This window comes from Diceros bicornis, chromosome 2 (assembly GCF_020826845.1).
Source record: "Diceros bicornis minor isolate mBicDic1 chromosome 2, mDicBic1.mat.cur, whole genome shotgun sequence".
NCBI lineage: Eukaryota > Metazoa > Chordata > Mammalia > Perissodactyla > Rhinocerotidae > Diceros > Diceros bicornis.
In genome coordinates, this window is record NC_080741.1 from 76,567,668 (window position 1) to 76,590,968 (window position 23,301).

Sequence of the window (23,301 nt, forward strand, 5' to 3'; positions counted from 1 at the left end):
GTTGGCAACTGAGTAAAAAGGAAATGAAGGGCGGGTATGAATTTGACCATTGGAGACAAGATGGTATTTCATAGCTTTCTTTGCTCTTTGTCATGTTCCTGCCACCCACCCCCACCAGTGTGTAGATACGACCTTACAGAATGTTTACCAACTTCATTTTGGGGAAGTTGGGTCCCTCTTTCAAAATGACAAAATGAGCAAATGTTTATCCTCTGAACAAAATGTTCACATGGTCAGGGGCTCATAGAAATTTCTGTCACAAGCAAGAGCAGAGGGAATGTTGGTGTGATACCAGTGTCTCTGCTTCTCTCTCAGGGAAGCGTGGCCTTTCTGGCTGCCGTTAGAGTGCTATGGATGACATAAGTAGATATCAGAGAATCAAGGAAGCCAGAGCCAAGACTCAAAGCTTTACTAGATTCAAATAGGAAAATCTCTGACAAGGCAGTGAAACGCATTTCTGCCTCCCCTCTGTAATACGCAGAAAAGCTGCAAGGGCAGAGCTAGAGGAGATAAAACAAAAGATTATGGTTTAAAATGGCATATTAACTTATTGACCTTATTAACTGATTAGACTAGATTTTCTTTTAGTCTGCGTTTGCAGATTCCTCTTGGTATTTAATGTTATTTTCTGTGAAATGAAGTATACAATATCATTTAAGAACTTCAAGTATTACTGATTTAAATATTTATTAGTCTAATTTATTGGTGTTTAAACTGCTGATCTGAATATTATCCTAATTAAATAGAGGATAAATTTTCAGCAACAGAATTCTTTTGTTCCCAAGGGGAGAGCAGACCAGCTCTGGTGTATTTTAAAATGGAAATAAACACGTTTCCATAAGTTATTCTATGGGGAGCTCTACCCAGGTTGGAAGTTTTTCTCTTACTGGCTCTGATCTGTACCATTACTAAAAGGTTTTTTAGGCAATTTAAAGAGGAACCAGAGCAGACACAATGTAAAAGCTGTTTTTCTTTAACCTCTCTTGACAGTGAGTTTAAGTCGCTAACTCCCACACATTTCCCCCTCACGTTATGCCTAGAGGATATAGCAACACTTTTTGCTGCTTCCAATAATACCTTGTTCTCTGTGCACTCAGATTCACCCTGCCTCCAAATCTGATATTCTCCGGATTTTTATTTTCTGAAACTCAAAGTTCTGCTGGCCAAAGATGCCTAAACACCAACTGTTGGGGTTCAGATGAAGCAGATGCTAGCCAAGAGATTATTTTGATGTTCTAATTTGACTTCACTTTTAATACTTTAGAAAATCCTGGGCATGCATCAGTTTAAGTCTGGTATGTACACTGGTTCACAAAGATTTTAATTTTAATTTAAAAATATTTCTTAAAAGTCCAAACTCTTCCTTTACAAGTTGGTTTGGTGGGGCTCAGCCAGGGCGTCTGCAGCCATTAGGCTGAAGTTAGGCCATGTTAGTAACACTCAAGAGAATCTCACAAATGTCAGGTTTTACATCAGCTCCTAGCTTAGTTACTACATCCCAGGTAGTCAGGAGGTGTTTCCCTCTAAAGCCATATTTTAGGAATCGGACAGAGCTATTAACCTTAGGGAAAAAAGGAAACAGAAAAACTGGTGATGATTTTACTTAAGCCACTATTATATCAGCAGCCAAAAACACTAATTTGTTTTAGCCCAGAAGAAACATAAAAAGGCACAATTTGATCCCTATTTAAGCCATTTTCTTTTGTTAATCTAAAGTTATTCTAAAAGGTCAATCAACTCCAATAGCCATAAATCAGGTGTGCTCAGCACTCACAGGAGTTATTTTCAGTACAGAGTAACTGGATTTGCTCTGCACTTTCTGACGATCCCCGGTGAGAAATAGATGCACACAAAACTTCTGTAGACTGTACTGTTTATAATGTTCAGCTTCTACCTGACTTTTTCTCATAATTCTAAACCACTGAGGTTTTTGGAGCTCTGTGCAGGAGTAGATATCACAAAAATATTTTAAGTACAAAACCCAAAATTCTCATACCTCTTACAATCAGGTCCGCAGCAGCAGACAGCTTGTCTACACTTGTTTGGACCATGCAGACGTATTTCCCAGCATGCTTCAACTGGATGTTTCGGATCATCAAATCACCAGCTGAATCCTGCTGATAAAGTAGGGGAAAGTGGCTACAATTACTTTTTAATGAGCTCTAAATATCATTGTCACATGAAGGACACTGTGACTAATGGATTTATTTTACACTGGCTGATGAAAACATTAGTGATGCAAGCCATGGCCTATTAAAAATATGTGAACCTGCCTGAGAGATTACAGCACCAACATTTTCAGAACACATCTTGGACAAGACTGCAGGTGTCTGGCTGCTTTGGGTTTCAGGAGCAGTCTGCCACCCATCTTGAAAGTACTTAAACTTACGTAAGGCGGCTCTTGATCTAGTCCTGTGGGTTTCTTCAGGCATGCCCTCAGCCTATAGCCTTCACTGGCATTCCAATACTTTGGAACTTTATATTTGGAAAGGGGAGGAAAGCCCACATTTGGAGGCATCTGTATGTTACTGCACAACTCTGTCTTATAGCCAGCATTTTCATTGCTCCCAGGTTTGATTAAAAGATTATGAGGACCAGACTCTCCAAGGAAATCTTGCATCACCTAATGTGGAATGGTGCTGGTTTGTTTTCCAAATGCCAAATGCATATTTGATTAGCAGATGAATAGGACTAATTACATCCCAGTGTGAATATCTATGTGCCCCAGAAATATTTCTACACTGTTCACCAGCACGGTACTCTTAATAAATATAAGGAGATGCCTCCACAGCCTATCACAAAGGTGGCATTTTAACTGAAGAACATGCTACACCTTGGAGTTTGGTTTCATAGCTCTGTTAATCAAAAGCTTGGAGAATAGCTGCTTGAGCAAAAGAACACCCTAGGGGTCAGATTCAGGAAGCTATGCTTATTTCTAAACCCTCAACGGATGACAAGATAACGTAGGTTATTTTGGCCTTGTTGCTATTCTTCCAAAGACTGTAATATTGGATAATGCTTAATGGTATTTACTATATGGCAGGCATATATTAAAGCACTTCCTGGTACTTATATTAACTCACTTAATACTCACATGTCCTATGAGTATTTAGTGCTTTAGTATATAGTCTTTTTATCCTTACTTTACAGATGAGGAAACTCAAGCACAAAGAGGTTATACGACTTGCCTAAAGTCACTTAGGTAGTAAATGGCAGAGCCAGGATGTGAACCCACATGGTCAGGCTCCAGTCTCTATTCTTCACTATAATGCTATACCACCATCCAGAAAGACTTTATTCTCATTCTAAATCAATGAGTACTTGGTTCCCTTCCTTTGTTTCAGCACAACACATCACATATTTACCCAGGACAATGAAAGACACGGAACTGCCCATGGTTGTAAACAGGATGAGAAGAGAGGCAAAAGCATATAGTAAAGAGAGAGCTGAAGGTTCAGGACTTAGTTGTCTTGGGCTGATCCCTGCTGTGCGACTTCATGTAAGTCTCTTAATCTCTCTGAGCCTTAGTTTATTGACATGTGAAAGAAGGATGCATTGCCTACTGTGCTAGGTTGTGAGAATCAAATGAGATTGTGTGGGTATGTGAAAACCTTCTGAAAACTGTGAAGCACAGAGTAAATTTAAACTGGTATTATTGATGACCCGGATCAATTTTTTTTGTGCAACAATCACGTCAAATATATTAAATCTAATTCAAGATGAGCTGTGATTTTTTTTTAACCTGAAAGCTCTTATAACACTTGGGTTCTCATCCAGATTCTACAATTTACTAATCAAGTCTTATAATTACTCAGTAAAATTGGATAATAACTGCTAACCTATTTCACAAGGTTTCTGTGAAGATTAAGGAGCTGATATATATGAAAGTGCTTGATAAATGTTAGGCACTTTGCAAATATAAGGAATCATCATCGTTATTAATATTATTAATACTTCTTTACCTAAGACATTGCATGTGTTAGGACTTTGAGTAAAGGTTTAAACACGAAATACGCCTCACAAGGGGGTATGTGCAGGGAAGGTGGGAAGCCACTCTGGTTTTAAGGAAATGCCTACAGTTTTCCAATAATTCATTTTATTCACCAAGGGCTCAAATGTTGGAGAAACTTGTAGCTTGTAGATTTCAGAGCACAGCAACCTATTAACAGATTTTTGTGACTGTGTCATTTAGAGTCTGCTCTCTTTATTTACAAATTTTGACCAGATTTGTGTTTTTAAAGTAAAACGGAAACGAAGAAAAAAATAAAGTCAGAATTGAGGTAAGTGTCTCACGGAAGCAGACCACAATGACTTTCTCTTTCTCTTTGAAGTCATCCAGACCACACTGTTAACTGAGATCTACGTTTATGTTCCTGCCAAACAGAACAAAACAGCACCAGCTTATTTTCCCCCACTGTGGTCTGTTCTGTTCCTGACAGAGCGGGTAGAGGCTATCAGAGGACAATGAAATAATAACTTTTCAAAAAACTACAATAGGGTGGCTCTACCAAGCATCATTTCCACCATGCTGATCCAGGAAGTAGAAACTGCGAAATGGGTTTGACTTCAGAATTGCTTCCTTATCTCTTCTATCGTCAAGTCCAAATCTACAGACATTAATGATCCTGGTAGCTGATACACTTAGCTCTCACAGTTTGTAGTGCTGTCTCTAATTTTGTACTTATTTCTTAGCAATAGTTGATTGGGGTTAGCACTAGTTTCCCAAAGGAGAAAAACATTTCCCATATGAAAGACTAATGAGGGTGATTCTACAAATAGAGGTCTCCACAAAAGGTGGTCATTAGTGCTTGACTTCATTGAGAGTGTTTCCACCTGTGCCTCAGCCCTGGCTGATATGCAGCCAGTCCAGCATAAAGGTCACATCTGTCTGACTGGCGAGGCATCTATTTTGATCAGTCAGGTACCTGTTCTGATTGGTTGGTGCCCGTGTCATTCTGGGAGATAATATTTCTCATATCTCTCCTGCCTGAGACGTTGGTTTTAGCATGAAAACAAATATTCTGCCTAATTTATGAAGGTTTTCTCAATTTATACTTTTCTGTTATTAGAATCAATGTTACCCTTCCTTCAATTAACACAACCATTTAAATTTATCAAGTAATTCTTTTCTGGTAGGCATTGGGCTATGTACTTTTTTATACCTGAAGGTATTTAATATCCTTAATGCCCTTGTGAAGTAGTTAATGTCTCTTTCACTTGGTCAAGGTTATTAGGCTGAACCATATCAAAGAGGTCCAGAATGGTCAGTACTGGCAATTTCATCCAGCCTTTCTCAACTAGGGTTCCAAGAGAGAATCACTAACGACCCGAGGCATCCGTTGATGTAATGAATTAACGTCTCTCCCATGCATCTAAAAGGGTACCAGTCATGTACAATCCTTGGGAGAACTGAGAAAATAGTTACTCAAATCATTTTTGGTGTTCTGTGATTCAACCGAGAAACACTGAGAAAGGCAGCAAGAATGTAAGTAACAGGACTAGTACTATATTTGAGTGGAAAATAGGCCCTCAATATATCATGTGGATAGCTTTTTAAACTTTAGTCCGTTTATTCTCAATGGGGTGGGGGTAAGTTTAAGTGGGTAAATCAGATTCCTATGGCAGCATGGGGGATGGGGAGGGCTTTTCAAGTCATAGCCCATTTTTATATTCTGCTGTCTTTTGGTTGGACCCCTCCATGAGAATGGCAGCCAGAGTGAATCTTTATTACCAATGGGAATGTTGGGCTGTGTTAGGGCAGAAAAAAATTTTTGGAGAACAATTGTGATAGACCCAAATTGTTTCTAGATTTAACCTGTTCTTGGTGTGAATGCAACGATAATATGTATTTTTATGGAAAGTAATGCATTTTGAAAATTCAACCATTAGAATTCAAATTACCTGGAGATAATAAATAATCTGATCAGACTTTCAGATTCAAGAAAGAGAGCCCTAATGTCACAGTGTTGAGTCTTCTAGAAGAGCCAAAGGGAGTTTAATCAGCAGCATAAAAACATAGGAGTAAACTATCCTTCAGCTATTTTTTTCTTTTATTTATTTATATTATTTTTTTTATTGAGGTCATATTGGTTTATAACATTGTGTAATTTCAGGTGTACATTATTATATATCAGTTTCTGTATAGACTGCATCGTACTCACCACCAATAGTCTAGTTTTTATCTGCTACCATACATAGGTGCCCCTGTAACCCTTTTGCCCACCTTCACCCCCTTCCCCTATGGTAACCACTAATCTGTTCTCTTTATCCTTGTGTTTGTTTATCTTCCACAAATGAGTGAAATCATAAGCTATTTGTCTTTCTTTGTCTGGCTTATGGGCATAGAGCTTGGAATTTGAAGTTTAAAGCTGAGTTCTGCAATTTTAGTAGCTGTGAGGCCAAGGCAAACCATATAACTCCCCTGAGCCTCAGTTTCCTCATTTATACACAGTAATGAATAACTATCCTGTAGGATTGCTGTGACGATTAAGAGAAGGCCTGCCGTATGGGGTTGCTCATATAGGGTGCCGCATTTATCATGCAAAAAGCAGCAGGAATTAACCAAGAGTTTCTTGAAATAAGGTGCTTGAACGAAATTACCAAAGAATAACTCTAAACAAGTTGAGTCTGTTTTGAGAAGTTCAGTCGCACATTGCATTTCCTGTGGATAGTTTGATATTAATACTTACCCCTCCGACTCTTTCGAAGTGGTCCCCGTCTTTGTCGAAGTCTATCAGGTGTCCATTAAATGACCAAGCGAACATGATGTCTAGTGAGTGATCATGTGTTACCTGGCATGGCAGAACAATACTTTCTCCAACAGTGACATCCATACTGGAAGGGGGCACCATTACTCTTGTTGGATCTGGAGAGTGAAACAAAACAAAACAACAACAAAGACCATGAGCTTGTGCGGAAATAAAATGTAGAATCGAAGAGCACGGAATACTGAGTAGTTTTGCTTTATTTTTACTTAGGCTGTGACTGGCAAACCTCAGTCATCTGGGAAGCTCAGATTCAGGCCAGGAGGTCATTTTTAATATGAAAAGATGAAAACACTCATTATGTGAAACTTCGAATAGCAACAGAACTCAGCTGGGGAGCACTGAGGTTAGATTTCTGAAGACACTCGTGGAAGGGCCTACTTCTGGCAGCCTGCCCTGAAACTGCCCCTTTAAAAAGGTTTTTGGATCTCCCCAGTTTCACTAGAAAGCAATATTTCAGCTGAGTGCAAACAGGAAAATCCATGCTAACTTGAAGTTTGTTGGGCTTTCCTTTTTCCTATTATAAAAGTGAAAAATGTTTAGTATGAGAAATTTAGAAATTTCAGGAAAGTTAAAAGTACCAAAAAAAAAATATAAAAAAATATATAAATGTTATATTTACTTAATATAATATTAGGTATGTTTATATCTTTATCCACATATTTTTATAATCTGCATAATGTGCTATTAAGTTTACAGTTTTAACCATTTTGAAACTAGTAGACATTTTAGCAAATTTTATTATAAATATAATTATTATTAATACTTTGATGAACATCATTGACAAAATGACATATGTATATTACTTCTTTAAAATAAAGACTAATTTGTTTTTAAATTCACCATTTACATTATAGTTTTAATTGGGAATGGAACGGGCTTGCTTAGCTGAGAGCTTATAAACTCCAAAACTACCTTCACACACAGGGAGTCTCTCATTTTTCACTGCAACATGATTTCATAAATGGTGTCAGAGAGTACAATGGTGAAAAGCAATTTGAGCTAAATATAAAGGTCATATAAGTGCCTAAAGAATGAAATTCTGAATTCAGCCATATTCCAGAGATTTCTCTATACTAAACCAAACCAAACCAACCAAACAAACCATAACAAAGAAGACAAATCAAAAGCAAACAAAACAATAAAAGAACATTGATTAATTCCCTTCCATATTCACAGGATTTTGTTTCAGGCTGTGGGGTATATAAATATTTATTAAGTGAACCTCAGATTAAAATCTCTCTTGGGAATTTTGAAATGATATCTTATAGGAGACTTTTGATGGGTCTTACTTTCCAACAACCCACACTAAAATTTCCTCTTTAAAGAGAGTCTTTAAAACAGTTTGTCTGCGCTTTTATCCAATAATGGAAAGTGAACATTTCAGGTTGTTAGAAAGGTCTGTGTCCATAAATAGATTGTAATCCAGTGGTAGGATGTACTTTTGCTGTTTTCTGAAAATAGGATAAGATAATAAGTAGATTGGTAAGCTTTCAGTCTCTGTTGAATGAGTGATGTCTATGAAATGAGGAGTGAAAAACAGGGACTGCAGCTAAGTAATAGGAGGGAAAAGCCTTTATTTGGAAACCCAAGGCTTTTGCAAGTCACATAATCAAAAATCTGCTCTACTGATTCACTGACCTGCAGGAATAGATACAGATTAAGAGTTTTTTAAATAAGGGAAGGAGTTGAGAGCAAATCACTTTAGAATAATTCTAAACAAAAATCTAGGAATAGCTCCATTTTGACTTAACATGCCATTTATCATTTTTGATTTAAAATTTTTCTCATCTGTAAAATGAAGACTGGAACAAATAATTCCCAGCTAAAATTATAGGATTGTATGGTTTTTATTTGGCAAGATGTTGCCTAATTCTACTTTAAATAGCTGTCCACTGATTTTGCAATTTAGATTTTCATTTTAATGTACCTTCATTTGTTTGTTGATTTAGCCACCAAGCATGCATTGTGTGTTATGTGGATAACATTGTCCTGGTACCAAGAGAGACATAAAGGAGACTGAGGCATAATAACATTTGTAATAACTAATTGAGCCCCTCAGGTTCTAGACACTGCGTTAAGCGCTTTACATGGATTATTTCATTTTTTCTTAACAAATAGGTACTATTATCGTCCCTACTTAACAGATGAGGGAAACTGGTGCCTAAGAGTGGTTAAGGAACTATCTATTGTGCTATGCTGCCTCCCTTCATTTAGTTGAAAACATAATATCCATTCACAAATCATCCAGAGAACAACTCTAAGGGCACAATACAGCGATTTGCACTCTTGATTATGTGTAGTCAATGGAAGATATTTGAATGCAGAAGGAATTCAAAGAAGGCCATGGGGTGAAGCTGGTTTCAGAGGGCTTCACTGCAAGAGTAATGAAGTTACTGCCTTACACAAGTAAAAGGCAGCGATGATTTTATGCCTAAAATGCTGGCTTTGGCTCTAAGCTCACACATCAGACTTATGAGTGCAGAGTCAAATGTCCGGCTCAAGTCCTTAAACATGTCTTGGCTTCCTATCTCCTGACAACTTCTGGGTGAGCAACAAGGACTTGGCACATACCCCAAGGCCTAGAGTCATTTGCAATTCTGGCTCACATTTTTAATTGGCATTTGTTTCCTAAAGAAATGTTCATCTCTTTATGCACATGTAGGGATCTGGAACAGATTTTCTTATTGGTGAACTCAGCTGCCTGTTAACCAAGGACCAGAGAAGTTCCCTAAATCAAGGATTATGCTGGTATGGTATGGTTGCTGTGCTGACAGCTGCTAATTCATTAATTTAGCACTTGTCACCGATTCATGTTCTGAGCCCTGAGGTAGCAAGAATCGATGCAAAGCAAGTCATGCACTGTACACACACCAGTGAAGTCTCCTTGGGACTAGAGAAGATTAAAGTAAAGAGGTTCAAAACCTCATTAGTTAGTTGGTTTTCTCAAATTGTATGCTTGTTCAGTACTCCTTTCTGTGTCGTGAATTCTTATGCTTTTTACTTGATTAATTTCTTTGAATTTGAATACAAACTCTGTACCCAAATAAACAGATGGCTTCTTCAAAACAAAACTGTCTCCCCTCTTTTGGTTTTAATTCATCAAGATCAGGAAGAACCTATATTTACAACTTCTGTTCTGAAGAGTCACTCCAGCTATTGTTCTGTGCATAGAACTCTCAAAGGCAATTAGAACTCAAGATGTAGAATTGATGTCTGGATTTGGATGTAATTAAATAGGAACAATACATAGGACCAACAACACCCCTAACTTTCCTGCTTATGGTTGGTTCATCCTGCGGAGAATGATAAATTCAGAACTCCAGAGAATTGATGCTTGAAACATACATATTTACGAAGTGCTTAACCCACCTGGAGTAAAAAAAAAAATTATTCTTTTACATTCTATAGTGTTTTCTATAATATATAAAGGACAGAAGGTAAACTAAGTGCTTTGTTCTAAAGATCATGCCAACCATGAGAGAGAGCATGAATTATTAACCACTTTGTTAACGATTAGGCCAACAATTAGATGCATAAATTACAACACATCATCCAAGTCATATTATATTCTCACTTTCATTGTTGGTGGAAAGGCTTTCTGATTTAGGACTTTTATCATCTGTAAAAACAAGTGCTTGTGGGTTCGTAGGATGAGAATTCCATTTCAATGTTGCTTTCCCTATACTATATCAACTCTTCCATTTCTGTTTATAATTTCTTTACCTTTCACTTACAGTGCCAAGATACTCACATGGTCCCTATCAGGAAAGTATTTAATGTGTGTTTTAATCATCTTCATTCACGGAAGGGACACATCTCCTTTTGTTAGCAAATTTCTTACTGTAATGGTTTTGATGATGCTTTCAGTCAGACTGTCTTCTTTTTATATTAATTTTTATAGAGAGAATTTAAAAAAGGGGATTCTTCAAAGACCTGGAACTAGTCAAAAAGCTGACAGTCAGGTCACCTCATATGACACAAGGGGGACTGGACAGAAAACTATTTTCAATAATAGGTAAATGCCACAACAAAAACCTTTTATTAATGATCACAATAACCCTGAGCTAGCATCTCTAGGGATGAATTTCAGCACTCTAGTTGGTCCCATTTTTTTCAATAAAAATAAAACCAGTGCCAGACAAAGTGTATTTATCAATTCTGCATAAAATACACATCTAAAAGGAATACCCTAAACATTAGAGAAGAACCAAGATTCACAGTAATTTCAAGCTGGACCAATTCTTTCATTTAGGATGAAATTTAATAGGGATAAAGGCAAAAAGTTATACTTAAAAAAGTAAGCTGTATAGGTACAGGCTGTGGGAAGACTGGATTGGCAGTTCACATGGAAAAGATTTGAGTATTTCAGTGTCAACAGGGTCCATGTAGCTGCCAAAGAAAGCTAATGCAATCTTAGGATGCATTATTAGCATGTGGTATTCCATTTTAGAGAGAGAATAATCTCGTATTTTGCATTAATGAGACCACAGCTCACTAGGAACATCCTTTGGATTCATTGACAGATTAGTGTATCTGCATTAGTGAAGGATCTAATAAATCTATAATAGCTAAAATAACTGAAAGTATTTGGCACAAGAAAGAGAAATTAGAGGAGACATGATAGTGGTCTTCAAATATGTGAAAGGTTTATACGTAGAAGATGAATTAAGCTTATTTTGTGTTGCCCACAAGTAGAAAGCAAAGAGTAACTACAAACAGGCATATTTCGGCTCCACATAAGGGAGAACTTTCTAATAATTTGATCTTTCCAATAGGGAAATGGGCTGCTTATGAGAACATGAATCACCATTTCTAGAAGTATTCAAGTGGAGGTGGTCACCATCAGAGAAGGGATGTCAGGTTACACTGAAGGCCAGCCAGGCTGGATGATGTCTATTGTCTCTTTGGAGAGCGCATGACTCCAAGCCACCTTCCCAATGCTTTCCTGATCACCCTACTCACTGGTGACCCTTTCCTTTTGTGAAGCTCATCAGCATTAACTGTCTGTTCTATTTCTTCAATATTAAGCTTGAGCATTGTTGTAGAATATCATTTACATATATCCAGTTTCTCCCCTATAATCAGGTTCCTGGGGGTCAGGGACCACATCTTACACTTTTATAAATCCCTGATGCCTAGCTCTGTCCTTACTCATGAGAGTTGGTTAAAGATAAGTTGTTGATGATCTGTGAATGGTAGTATTGGTGACTGATAAAAATAAGGCACTGATCCTTGAAGTGCTGAAGCTGTTGTGCTGTATTTCTTACTATTTACCCTGATTTATGTTGACCATAAAAAGAAGCCACCTAAGAGTTCACTCAGCACTCACTGTGCAAACTCTGGCCCTTCTTCTGTGCTCATTACTGACTTTTGCCTCTAAGGCCACATTTAGGATTTATTTTTTCTTGCTTTTAAAAAGTAATTTATTTTAAAAATAATTTCTAACTTAAAACAAGGTTGCCAGAGAAGTACAAAGACCTCTTTCACCTTCACACAGACCCCTCCATTGTTAATATTTTACTGCATTTGCTTCTTTCTTTCTCTCTTAACATATTATACATATATCTCTAAATAATAGATATATATCTTTATATATAATAAAGTATAATAGTTATATATATAATATATAATAGTTATATAATAGATAACAGATAAATTACATGATCTATAATATATATTTACCAGTTATCATTAGTCTTTTATATATAATATATATTATATAGATAATAGATAATAGATAATATATATATCATATGATCTATAATATATAAGATTTACCCCTTATCCTTAGTCTTTTTGTGAACCTTTTGAGTGCAACTACAGACATGATGTCTCATCACCTTTAAACATGTCAGTGTGTATTCCCCCAAATAAGGACACTTTCCTAATAAGCAGCATACAAACCTCCAAACAAGTAAATCAACCTTGGTACATCACTACTATGCAATTCAGATCCCATTCAAAATTTGCTAACTTTCTCAGTAATGTCTCTTTATCTTTTGGTCCAGGACCTTATCTGGGAATGCATGTTGAATTTAATTGTTATGCTTCTTCTGACTCCTTCATATTAGAACACTTCTTCAGTCTTTCCCAACTTTCAAATCCTTGACAGTTTTAAAAAAGATAGGCCTTACATTCTGTAGGATGACTCTCAATGTGGATTTATCTGATGTTTCCTCATGACCTGATTTCGATCGTGCATTCTCAGCAAGAACATCACTGAAATAGTGTAGAGTATCTTCTAAGTGCATCGAATCAGTACCTATGCGATGTGATGTGAACTTGTCTCAACACTGATCATTTTTTTTATTTTTTGTGAGGAGATCAGCCCTGTGCTAACATCTGCCAATCCTCCTCTTTTTTTTTCTTCTGAGGAAGACTGGCCGTGGGCTAACATCTGTGCCCATCTTCCTCCACTTTATATGGGACGCCGCCACAGCATGGCTTGCCAAGCAGTACGTCAGCGCACGCCTGGGATCGGAACAAGCGAACCCCGGGCCACCACAGCGGAGCGCACGCACTTAACCGCTTGTGCCACCGGGCCGGCCCCTCAACACTGATCATTTTAATCCTGATCACCTGGTCATGTTGGCATCTGCCTGTTTTATTCACCTTATATTTACCATTTCCCTCCTTACAACTGATTAGTATTTTTGTGGGGAAGTATTCCGAAATTACACCAATATTCTGATGCTCATCAAACCTCCACCTATCAGCCTTAGGATCCATTGAAGACTTCTGCTTGAATCAACCACCTCCATGATGGTTACCAAATGGTGAGTGCCTCTCTATTTCCATCATTCCTTCTACATACACTAGTTGACATTCTACTTTAAGGAAGTGCTTTCCATTATTTATCATTATATAAATATCCTGATGAAATAAGATATATTCAATCTATCATCTTCTAGATAATATCAGGCATATATGTATTTGGCATTTGTTTCCACGTCTTTATTTTAGTTATAATTATTACTGTTTTGGAAATCCCCGACATTTGTTTTCTTTTAGACATTCACTTTTCACTAAGATTTGTTTTCTCTTGAGTAGCTATGCCTGTGAATTGAGAATTTAAAAAATTTTTAAACAAACATAGGCTATTTTTCTCTTTATCTTATCTCTCTTTTTGCTAACACAATTAATACATGACTTTGTTGTTTGAAGAAGGGAAGAAGAACCAGTTGAAAAAAACCAATGATTTTATCTTGGCTAAAGACAAGGAAATCTGCCCTTTTTAGGTAGCGGAAAAACCACAGCAACGGTGTAGGGCACTTTCACGTGTCAAGGTTTTTAATCGATTCACGCCAAGAAGCACTGCCACGTAGTATTGTGACCTGGTTCTTTGAACAACTTGTGCAACTTGACAAATGACATTGGAAGAAAACACAAGGCAAATTCTGACCCCAGTCGGATTGAGCACAAACTGGAGCCCTTTGTAAAGCAATTTACAAATCACCCCTGAGCAGAATGCTTACCGATCTATTTTCAAGGACTAGGGAAAAAACACAAAGCAGAGCTGTTTAATAAGCTTGAGTGCCACAAATGGAAACAGCTATGCACAAGCCAATTGAGAGTGGCCAAGAACAGGTACTTGGGAAACAAGCAGCCAAATGATAATCAGAGTTATTAGATTTGCCTGGTCAAAATGTGTAGCAGAAAGCACCTATTTAATTATGAAAATGGCTCTAATGACACCCAAATGCTCTCGGATGCCTTTCAGGTCTCCAATAGTCAGTTACAACTATTAATAAGTAGTTTTTGTTTTGTCTTGTTTTGTTTTTCAACAGCAAGTTATAATTGGTCTTAAAATCATTCATGGTCAGCTCATTTGCTTATTTTTACCTGCTACCAGGGAAAGCAAACCTTCTGGTTTTGGATTTGTGCCATGTTTTAGTAGCAGGGTTTCTCAGCTGGGATGTCTTTCCAAATGGAAAGAATCTTCCGCAGGTGCCTAAGCTTCCACTATGAATAAGAATACTCCTCAAGCAAAGTAGCAAGCAACAATAGAGGGGGTAAGGGGGTGTGCTAAGTTTACCTTCTCACATTTTCTTTGTGAAGCTTTCTTCATGATTTAAAAGAAATGATCTAAACAGACTCTTGGAAAAGACTGTTCTCATTGATAAATTAAATAAATTGTATCTTCAAGTCAAGATATAATTAAAATTACTACTCTATGGCATTTTTGTGACTGGGTTGGAAGACAAAAAGAATGATAAATGGGAACCACAGATATCTTTTAACCACGGAGAAACGTTTTCATCAAATAATAATTAGAAATCTTTCTGTTTGAGAAGAAGGGATTACAGGCTTATTTCTTTTAGCTACTACACATGAGTAACTCTCCCTTATGAGTCACTGGGCAAAAGAGTCCCAAAGAAATCTCATTAGTGTCAGTGAAATAAAGTAAATTCCATCATAGACAATGCCTAAGAATGGCATAATATAGTCTTTGCTGATTAAAGGAATATATTATTGTACCTGATGGGCATCTGGCTACATCTACTGATACCAGGTAAGAGAATATTTACCTAAATTACAAAAGAAATGAAATGCACACCTTGAGGGAAGGTCAATGAATTCCACAGACAATGCCTCCATTGTCCTTACGTACAAAGTAACCACCAAGTGCCCATCCATGCAGCTTCCTACATGGGGAAGGATTAATGTCTGGTCAGTAGGTGGTGCTGAAACCCTAGCAGAAGGAGAAAGCCTCCCTCTTTTCTGTTCATCCTGCTCCTGTCAGCAATTTTCTACATGTTTTCAAATTCCTCAGTTTAAGGATCTGCATCTTGGGAAAGAGGCAATAATTCTCATATTCTAAAGCAGTATTTCTTTGTTTGCTTATAGATTTGAGAAAAGGTCACTGTGGAGCATATGAAGCTTAAAACAGAGGGTATCACTATCTTAGTGGACATTATTAGCTACCCTCCCTTTATTTGATGCAGGAAGGATTGAATTATAAAGCTTTCTGCAAAACAAAATCAACCAACCTCACCCACTCCAGCAGCCAGGGCCACTACTGACTAGCTTGTCTAGGGGCTTGTCTATAATTCTAAGTGAACTTTTCCCTGAAACCCTTCAGGACGGACAACTATTCATAGTTCCTGGGCCCCTGCAATTGCTGAAATGCTCCTTTTGTGTGCAGACGTCACGAGTTTAGCTAACTAAAAGAGATTCTGCTTCCTGTTGCATTACATGCTTCAGAGTGTGATCTGTATACACAATGAAACTTACAGGAAGGAAAATGAAAATTAGGAGTGTCCTCAATTAAGATTTTGTTACTGTTCTTCATTTTGAGGAGAAAGAGACAAATCGTTGGAAAGCACACTCTTGTAGGGAAGAACTACTTTCTGGGGTAGATTTGAGGGTCACTGCACATTTAGTCTAGTCTTCCACACCAGAGATAGGGAAACTTTTCTTTCTATTGCGAGTTGCTGACCCAAAGAGAAAAAGAGATCATCTGAGGGTCAGAGAAGTAAAAAGCAACTTAGTTTATTTTCAGAGAGATGTTTACAATTTTTCATGCCTTTTAAATTAGGTACAGGGGACATAAAAATCTCAAGATATGTCACATAACTTAAAACAGATCTAATCTATGTAGAGAGGACAGTGAAGATGAGAGACCATGGGAAAGCAGGGAGATGGAGAAAAGGAGAGCAGAGAAGAAGAGCAAGAAAGGCACAGGCAGAGAGCAGCAGAGTTCCCTGCTCCACAAACACCGAACTGATCCCACGCTGAGTAAAGGACGCTCGCACCACGAGGAAGGCACAGAGCCACAAAAGAATCTTTGGAAAGTGAAAAGGCAGTCTTTGTGGACTAACATTCCATTTTGTGGTTTTTAGGATATTAAAACAGAAAATCTTTGTTGGACAAGCTGCATCTTTGTAAATACAATCATTGACAGGTAAGTTGCATCTTGCTACTTCCACCTAAAGGTGGAATTTAAGTCAAAGTTCTGGTTTGACTCAAAGTCCCACATTTTCTACATCTTCATTGACTTCTAGAATGTCTTCTACAATGACAATTTGTGTTTGGCCACGATGATTATGTAAAACACTGCAGTGCTAATATTGTCTAAAAATATTGAGTAACAGCAGTAAAAATTGGTCAGACACTTTGGAAACAGATTTATTAAGGGCAAAAAGAGAAATAGCTTTATGGCCAGGCAGATCTTGGTTAACTGAAAAAAAATTAACTACTTCCTCATTTCAGAAACATGTTAGTTACTTGAATTAAAAGAAACAAACAAAAACTTCTGGGGAGGGGATGTGTGTGTGTATGTATCCAAATGTCTGTTCCTCAGTAAATCTTTTTAAACTTTACAGGAAATGTACTCACTTCCTAGATTATCCATTAGAATCTAACAGCTCACTATTGGTAGCAAAGATAGTGAGGCAACACCTCAGCCTAGGTTATAACAACTACGTACACATTATTTGTATAACTCACGCCCAGTCCCTAGGGTGTCTCTCTGGGCTGCGGTGCAAGAGTGAACAGAGTTTTTGCAAATTGCTGCAGCATAAAATAGACCAAAACTCACAGAGAGATATGGAAGAAAAATCAATTCATTCATTTGTTCAAGCAGGCAAGATATACAAGGCTCATGGCCCTTTGCATTGTTGATCATTCCACAGTTTATAAGCGGTTTCTCATCCATTTCCATAACTCTCCTGTACCTTAAGATATACCCCACTGGGAGTTGTTTCTGCATTAGGTAGAGAAGCAAACAGGCTCAGAGATATTGTCTTGCATTTGGCTACTATACAAGGACCTGCTACTTTGCTCAACTCCAGAGAGCACCATTCACATAGCGAAATGTTCACTTGTGCAATTGTTGTGTGAACAAGGGGTCAATAGAACACCTTGCCGTTTTTTCCCAGAGGGGGAGGCTCCCAAACAACACTGGAGGATCAGAAATAAGCTGGATACTCAGTTCCCTGGAAATAAGCCCAGGCCCAGAGCTCGTCTCAGAAATGGTAACTGAGAGTTATTTCTCATGGTGTAAAAGATTTTCTTTTAGTGATGCTTTGATGTCAACAAGGTTTTGCTAAAAATGTCAGCCGGATGAAATGTATAAAATACTCTATTTAGTGTCTTAAAAACCAAGTTTCCAGGTTTGTCCATATAGCTCTGATTAGGCATGTAACTACCAAGAAGTCATTTGACATCTCTGAGCTGTAGTTTTCTCATCTGTAATTTGGAAGTGATGGTATTTGGCATCCCAGGATGACTATGAAATTCAAACTGAGTTAATGGATTTTAGCATGGTTCATAAACCATAAAGTGCTACCCTAGTGTGAGATACTATTACTGTTACTATTGATGCTGAAGATTTCCTTGGGCAAAAAAGGAAAAGGAGAGACTTATTTTGAGGATAAGAAGAGGGTGACATTCTAAGGGAAAGAGCTCACTGTAGTAAGTCACAGTTCCAAGACAGCTGTTGGCTGCTTAATAAAAGCCAGTGAAGATGACAAAGTAATTTCTGGTTCAAGCATGAATGCTCAAGTACAGCAGTTTATGTTCGATTGGTAGATGCTTCAAGCTAGCAGCTAAACCAAAGACACCAAAGACACTTCATGCACCAACAATATCCTAGCCTCTCAAGTTAGAGGACTGCATAAATGCACATTCCAAAAGGAAAGGATGTCACTGGAAAATTACCCAGGAGGAGGAGTAATTGTGAAACTGATGAGAAAGGTGGCAAATTCAAAAAGAATCACTAAACCACTGGTTAGAAAAGGAGGTAAAATATGAATAGAGAAAATGCAGCATTTATAGAGTTGAGTGATAAAAAAAGATAACACTGCTGTTTGCTAATGATGATGATGACCATTCCCCTTGGTGCTGGAAGAGGTTACATTTATTTACGATTTTTGGAAACCTGTCATCAGAAGATTTAACGTGAGTGATTTAAAAGACATTGTTAAAATGCCTACCTTTACTACTCTAACCAAGAGTTAAGGTTGCAGTATATTTATCAAGGTGGTCAAGTAACCTGTTTTTTTAAACATTTTCCATTTTGTTTTGTGGTTACCTAGTAGATCCTTTATATAAGGAGAAAAAAAAGAGATCAAGTAGATTTCCTATTGATGCCTAGGTCCTGTGAACTGGAATTATCATTTCAGGTTCTCGTGAAATGGTGATGACACCATGGAGGCCACCATCACTGTCATTGAACACCATCATCATTATCATCACAGCAGCTTATGTATAGTATATGTTTACCATGTGCCAGGATCTGTGCTAAATTACCTACATTTATGACCTCACTAAAATATAAGCATCATAAGGGCAGAGAACATGTCTGTCATGTTCAGCACACACATCTTACACATAGCATAGCTACTGACACAATAGGTGCTCAATAAATATCTGTAGAATGAATGAATCACTAGCAGTTAACCTTCATTCTCGATGATACAGGTATCATTATTATCACCATTTAATAGACAATGAACCCGAGACTCCCTTAAGGTGGCTAAGACCACAGAACTAATTCCCCAAGGCCACAGACCTAATTAGAGGGAGAAAATAGGTCTCCAACCCCAGGTCTGGTTGACTGGAAACCCCTTTCTCATATAAGTTACTGATTTCCATTCCAATATGACGGCAGCTCACTGCTCACTTTAATTCATTGCCAAAGAGGCATTTGGGTGGCTGGCAATGTTTAGGTATAAATGATCTATGCCTAATTCTCTTTTTACTCTGATAGAATGTGACATGATGTGTTGGAACCAGAGGTACTTGCAGGAGTCAAGACATAAGAAGGAGGAGGAAAAATGGGAATCCAATGGAGCCCAGTGTGATGAGGTGAGACAAGGATTCAAGAGAAGAGTGGCAAGAAGCAGCTCTGGGAAAGCCAAAAAGGAATCATCAGATTTTATTGTCAAATGCTCCCAAAGGTCTTGGTTATTTATGGAATCCAGCTCTGTAAGTGAAGGCTCAGCTCAAGAGGAGGCAAAAATACAAAAACTATGTGGATTTAAAACATTTCTATATTTAAAAAAAATTATTTCAAACTATTATACACTGGAAAATCAGACTCCTGAAATGACAGGTGGTTTTGTTTAGGGATTAAAAATGTGGACAGTGGAGCTGGACTTCCCGAGTTTTAATTCTACATCAACCACTTACTGATTGTGTTGATCCTAGGGAAGTCATCACATTTCTCAGTGCCTCAGTTTCCCCAGATTTAATGGGAATAATACATATACCTCATACTTTGACGATAAATGAGTAAATTGATATAAAGTTTTGAAAATACAGCTTGCCACATAATAAATGTTAGCTACGACTATGAATCTAGCGGAAACAAAGATGCCTCCACATTTCATTCAGAAGCATGCCCAAATCCTTACAATGGCCAACAATGCCCCACCTGATCTCAACTGATATTTTTGTTGAAGACAGAAATCCTAAGTAAAAGAACCTCTTTCAGGTGTAAAGATAGATATCTGTACCACACATAGCCCAACAGAAAACTGCTATCTAGACTCTGATAGCAAGGAGGTGCAGATTCTAGGTTGAAAGCTGCTATTACAGACTAGAAGTGGTTAAGAAACTGAGCTGTGGAATCAGAAATATCTGGATGCAGACTTGAGCTCTACCAGCTACTAGTTGATTATGGGTAGGTCACTTGACTTGTAAGTCAGTTAATTTGTTTCTTAACTTGTAATACTCTTATGGCTGCATGTAATACGACTAGAATATTTTAAGTGTTTGATGCCAGTTAAGTATCATCATCATCATCATCATCATCGTCGTCATCACCATTGTCATCACTGAGCTCATTTGTGCCTGGGTCTATGTGTTGTAAATGCAGGGACTTTAAAAGAAAAACAGCTTTCCCAAATACGCAGAGATTGGGGAAGGGGAGTGAAAATTTTAGTTAGAGAAAAATGTTCATATAAATCTCCAAAGAAATATCGTGGGTCTCTAAGTCATGACAAAATCTGCCTTAACTTTATAAGAAAGACAAAGAAAAAAATGAAATTGACAGCTACTAAAAATGGTAACAGATGCTCAAAACAATTTGCTGCTAGTGAAAGTATCATAAGGAAATCATTGTACATAGACATTTCTTTGCCAGAACAGTGTACAAATACCCAGAGAAACAGAACAGGTGCTTTCTTCCTCATTTGCCAGGGCAATACACCAAGCTTGAAGACGATCCCCAGAATGACATCAAGTCAAGAGATTATCATGCTCGTTGTAGCCACATCCCAGGACCTCCATTAACTCTCTGGACATCATCAGACACTGTGAAAAATGCTGAAGACAGGACAATATGACCCTGAGCTGAGAAGATTAATAACCGGTGAATAACTAAACTAGCTCACTGATAGTTTGCTATGCTGATTTCTACAGCTATCTTAATGGATTATTTGAATAGTTTATGGGGCATGGCCAAAAATATACTTCATCAACGGACATGAAAGGTCTGAACAAAGCTTAGCTGAGTGGTCTTTGGCTTTAAAACATGGAATCTTTTTAAACCTTTGTTTTCCCCTCTTGTCTTCTATTTTATAATTCTCCAGAGGCCAGAAATCACACAAGGACTAAGAGCTACTTTTGGGAGCATCACAGCACAAATTCCTACAGATGCTGTAAGATTGCTGACCTCACAGCGTCACCTCGAGGCATACTGCTTCACTTTGTACAAGTGATACATGTGGGAGGTGGGGTACCAAACTACTGACGAGCAATCCGTTCTTCAATAGGAGTCAGTGGAATCTACCAGTAATTAAGAGATCAGGATTCCAATACAGCAGTCTACTTACTTGATGCTAAGCATAGACTTAGAATCCTCATTGCGTTAGTGTCTGGGTGTCATATACACTCAACACTGTTTCTTTTACAGGCTCAGTCTAAATGATCATGGTTATATAGATAACCTAAAAACAGTGGCAAGTGGGACCAGAATAAATCAGATAAATTACATAGGTCATGATTTCACAGGGCCTTCCCTTTCTATGCTATTTGGCTATATAGAGCTGGCCAAAAATAATTTACATACGAGGATGACTTTACAAGAATAGAATAATAAAAAAGCAACAAAAATAATCACTATGATTATGTGTCAGACACTGTGCTAGCTTCTTTCCATAAATTATCTCATTTCCTCTTCATAATAACTCTAATAGAATTCTGGGAACTCTCTAAAACCTCGTGAAACAGTACCACAGGGATTTTTTCTTTTGAAAAAAGGCATAAGCTTATAGGATAGAGAGAATGGTTGGGAGGCATAACCATTAAAACTGGGGGTGTTTAGAAGTAACTGGACAGTTAACGAACAAGAAGCCCTGAATCCTAAGCTGGCAATGGGGGAAAACAAGAAGCAGACTGACTTACTCTTTAGAATATCCCCCAAAGATTCAGGAATTGGTGGCATCAGGTACTGCTGAATGGAGCACTGGATGAATGTTGTTTAGAATCAGTTAAGTCTCCAGACACTCTCCCTTATTCTACATAGCCAGAAGTAACCCTCCTTACCCCAGAAGTATGCTGGGAGTTTACTCTCTCAGCAGATAACAGAGGAAGGTCTCTGGGCCAGGGGACACCAGATTCAACTGAGAGTATGTATTTTGTGAATGTTTATATCATGAATGCTGAGATTCCCAGCTCCCTTCTTCAATATGGCTCCCAGCACACTGGCAGCGAGATGTCTGTCCTCCAAGGAGACCAAATACTCTTTCTCTAGGGACTGTGATCAAGCCCAAAGGAAAAACCTAAAAATAGTGACATGGGGTGGGAGGCGGTCATCAAGGAAATGGTTCAGACATATTGAATTCACAGTCAATACACTTCACCCACAGGTTCATGGCTTCAAGTTAGCTTTTTAGTGCCTCACTCTTCAATATGAGCCAACAACTAAGAATCACTAGACATCTGAGGACAGCTTCTAACATAAAAGATCAAGTCTAAAGCAAGTAAAGAAAATCTATCATTAATATTTTCAGAGAAATAAGACATATTAAATTCATACATAGACAAGAAAACAGTACTCTAAATAAGGAACATTCAGAGACTAAAACAAAAAAGGGATGTTATAAATAAGAAACATTCAGAGACTAAAAGAAAGTTCCTAGAAATTTAAGCTATGATAATTGAGAGGTAAAGGTTAACTTGTCTAAGACTAATCTCCTGTGGGCTGGCCTCCAGAAAAGGAGGAGGCTTTCTGTACTGCTCCATGGAAACTAGCCACGGCCCAGTGTTTAAGGCAATCAAGTCTAGTCAACTCTAACACTTGGCATCTAGCACCCGGGAAAGGGGTAGTGCTTCCCCAATCGTGAACACTGAGGTGTTGTTCCTGCCACTTGCCCACACACTAGCAACCACAAGCGTGGCGTCTAGTCTACAGATCATGCTAGGAAAGAAGCTGTGCTTCCATAATCATGCAGTCTGAAACCCTATAGCCTAAGGTTCAGCACCCCATTTTGTCATCTGATGATCAGCTTACTAGATCTCTGGGGGTTACCCTAGAATGCCACGGACAATGGGGGACTTGTATTCCTCCTACTGCTTATGTCTCCAA

General features: G+C 37.9%; 1 protein-coding gene across 8 annotated transcripts in view; it reads right to left on the minus strand.

The window, feature by feature from the left end:
* CNTN4 (contactin 4) overlaps nt 1-23,301 on the minus strand; it is an 891,804-nt gene that overhangs the window by 23,797 nt on the left and 844,706 nt on the right. For 7 of the 8 annotated variants that reach the window (XM_058563517.1, XM_058563510.1, XM_058563524.1 and 4 more), the window contains 2 exons: nt 6,690-6,865; nt 1,997-2,117 (listed from right to left, as the gene is read on the minus strand). In XM_058563517.1, the coding sequence (XP_058419500.1) occupies nt 1,997-2,117; nt 6,690-6,865 (297 nt within the window). The remainder of the gene's footprint in view (nt 1-1,996; nt 2,118-6,689; nt 6,866-23,301) is intronic. The other variant, XM_058563546.1, reaches the window with a different exon arrangement.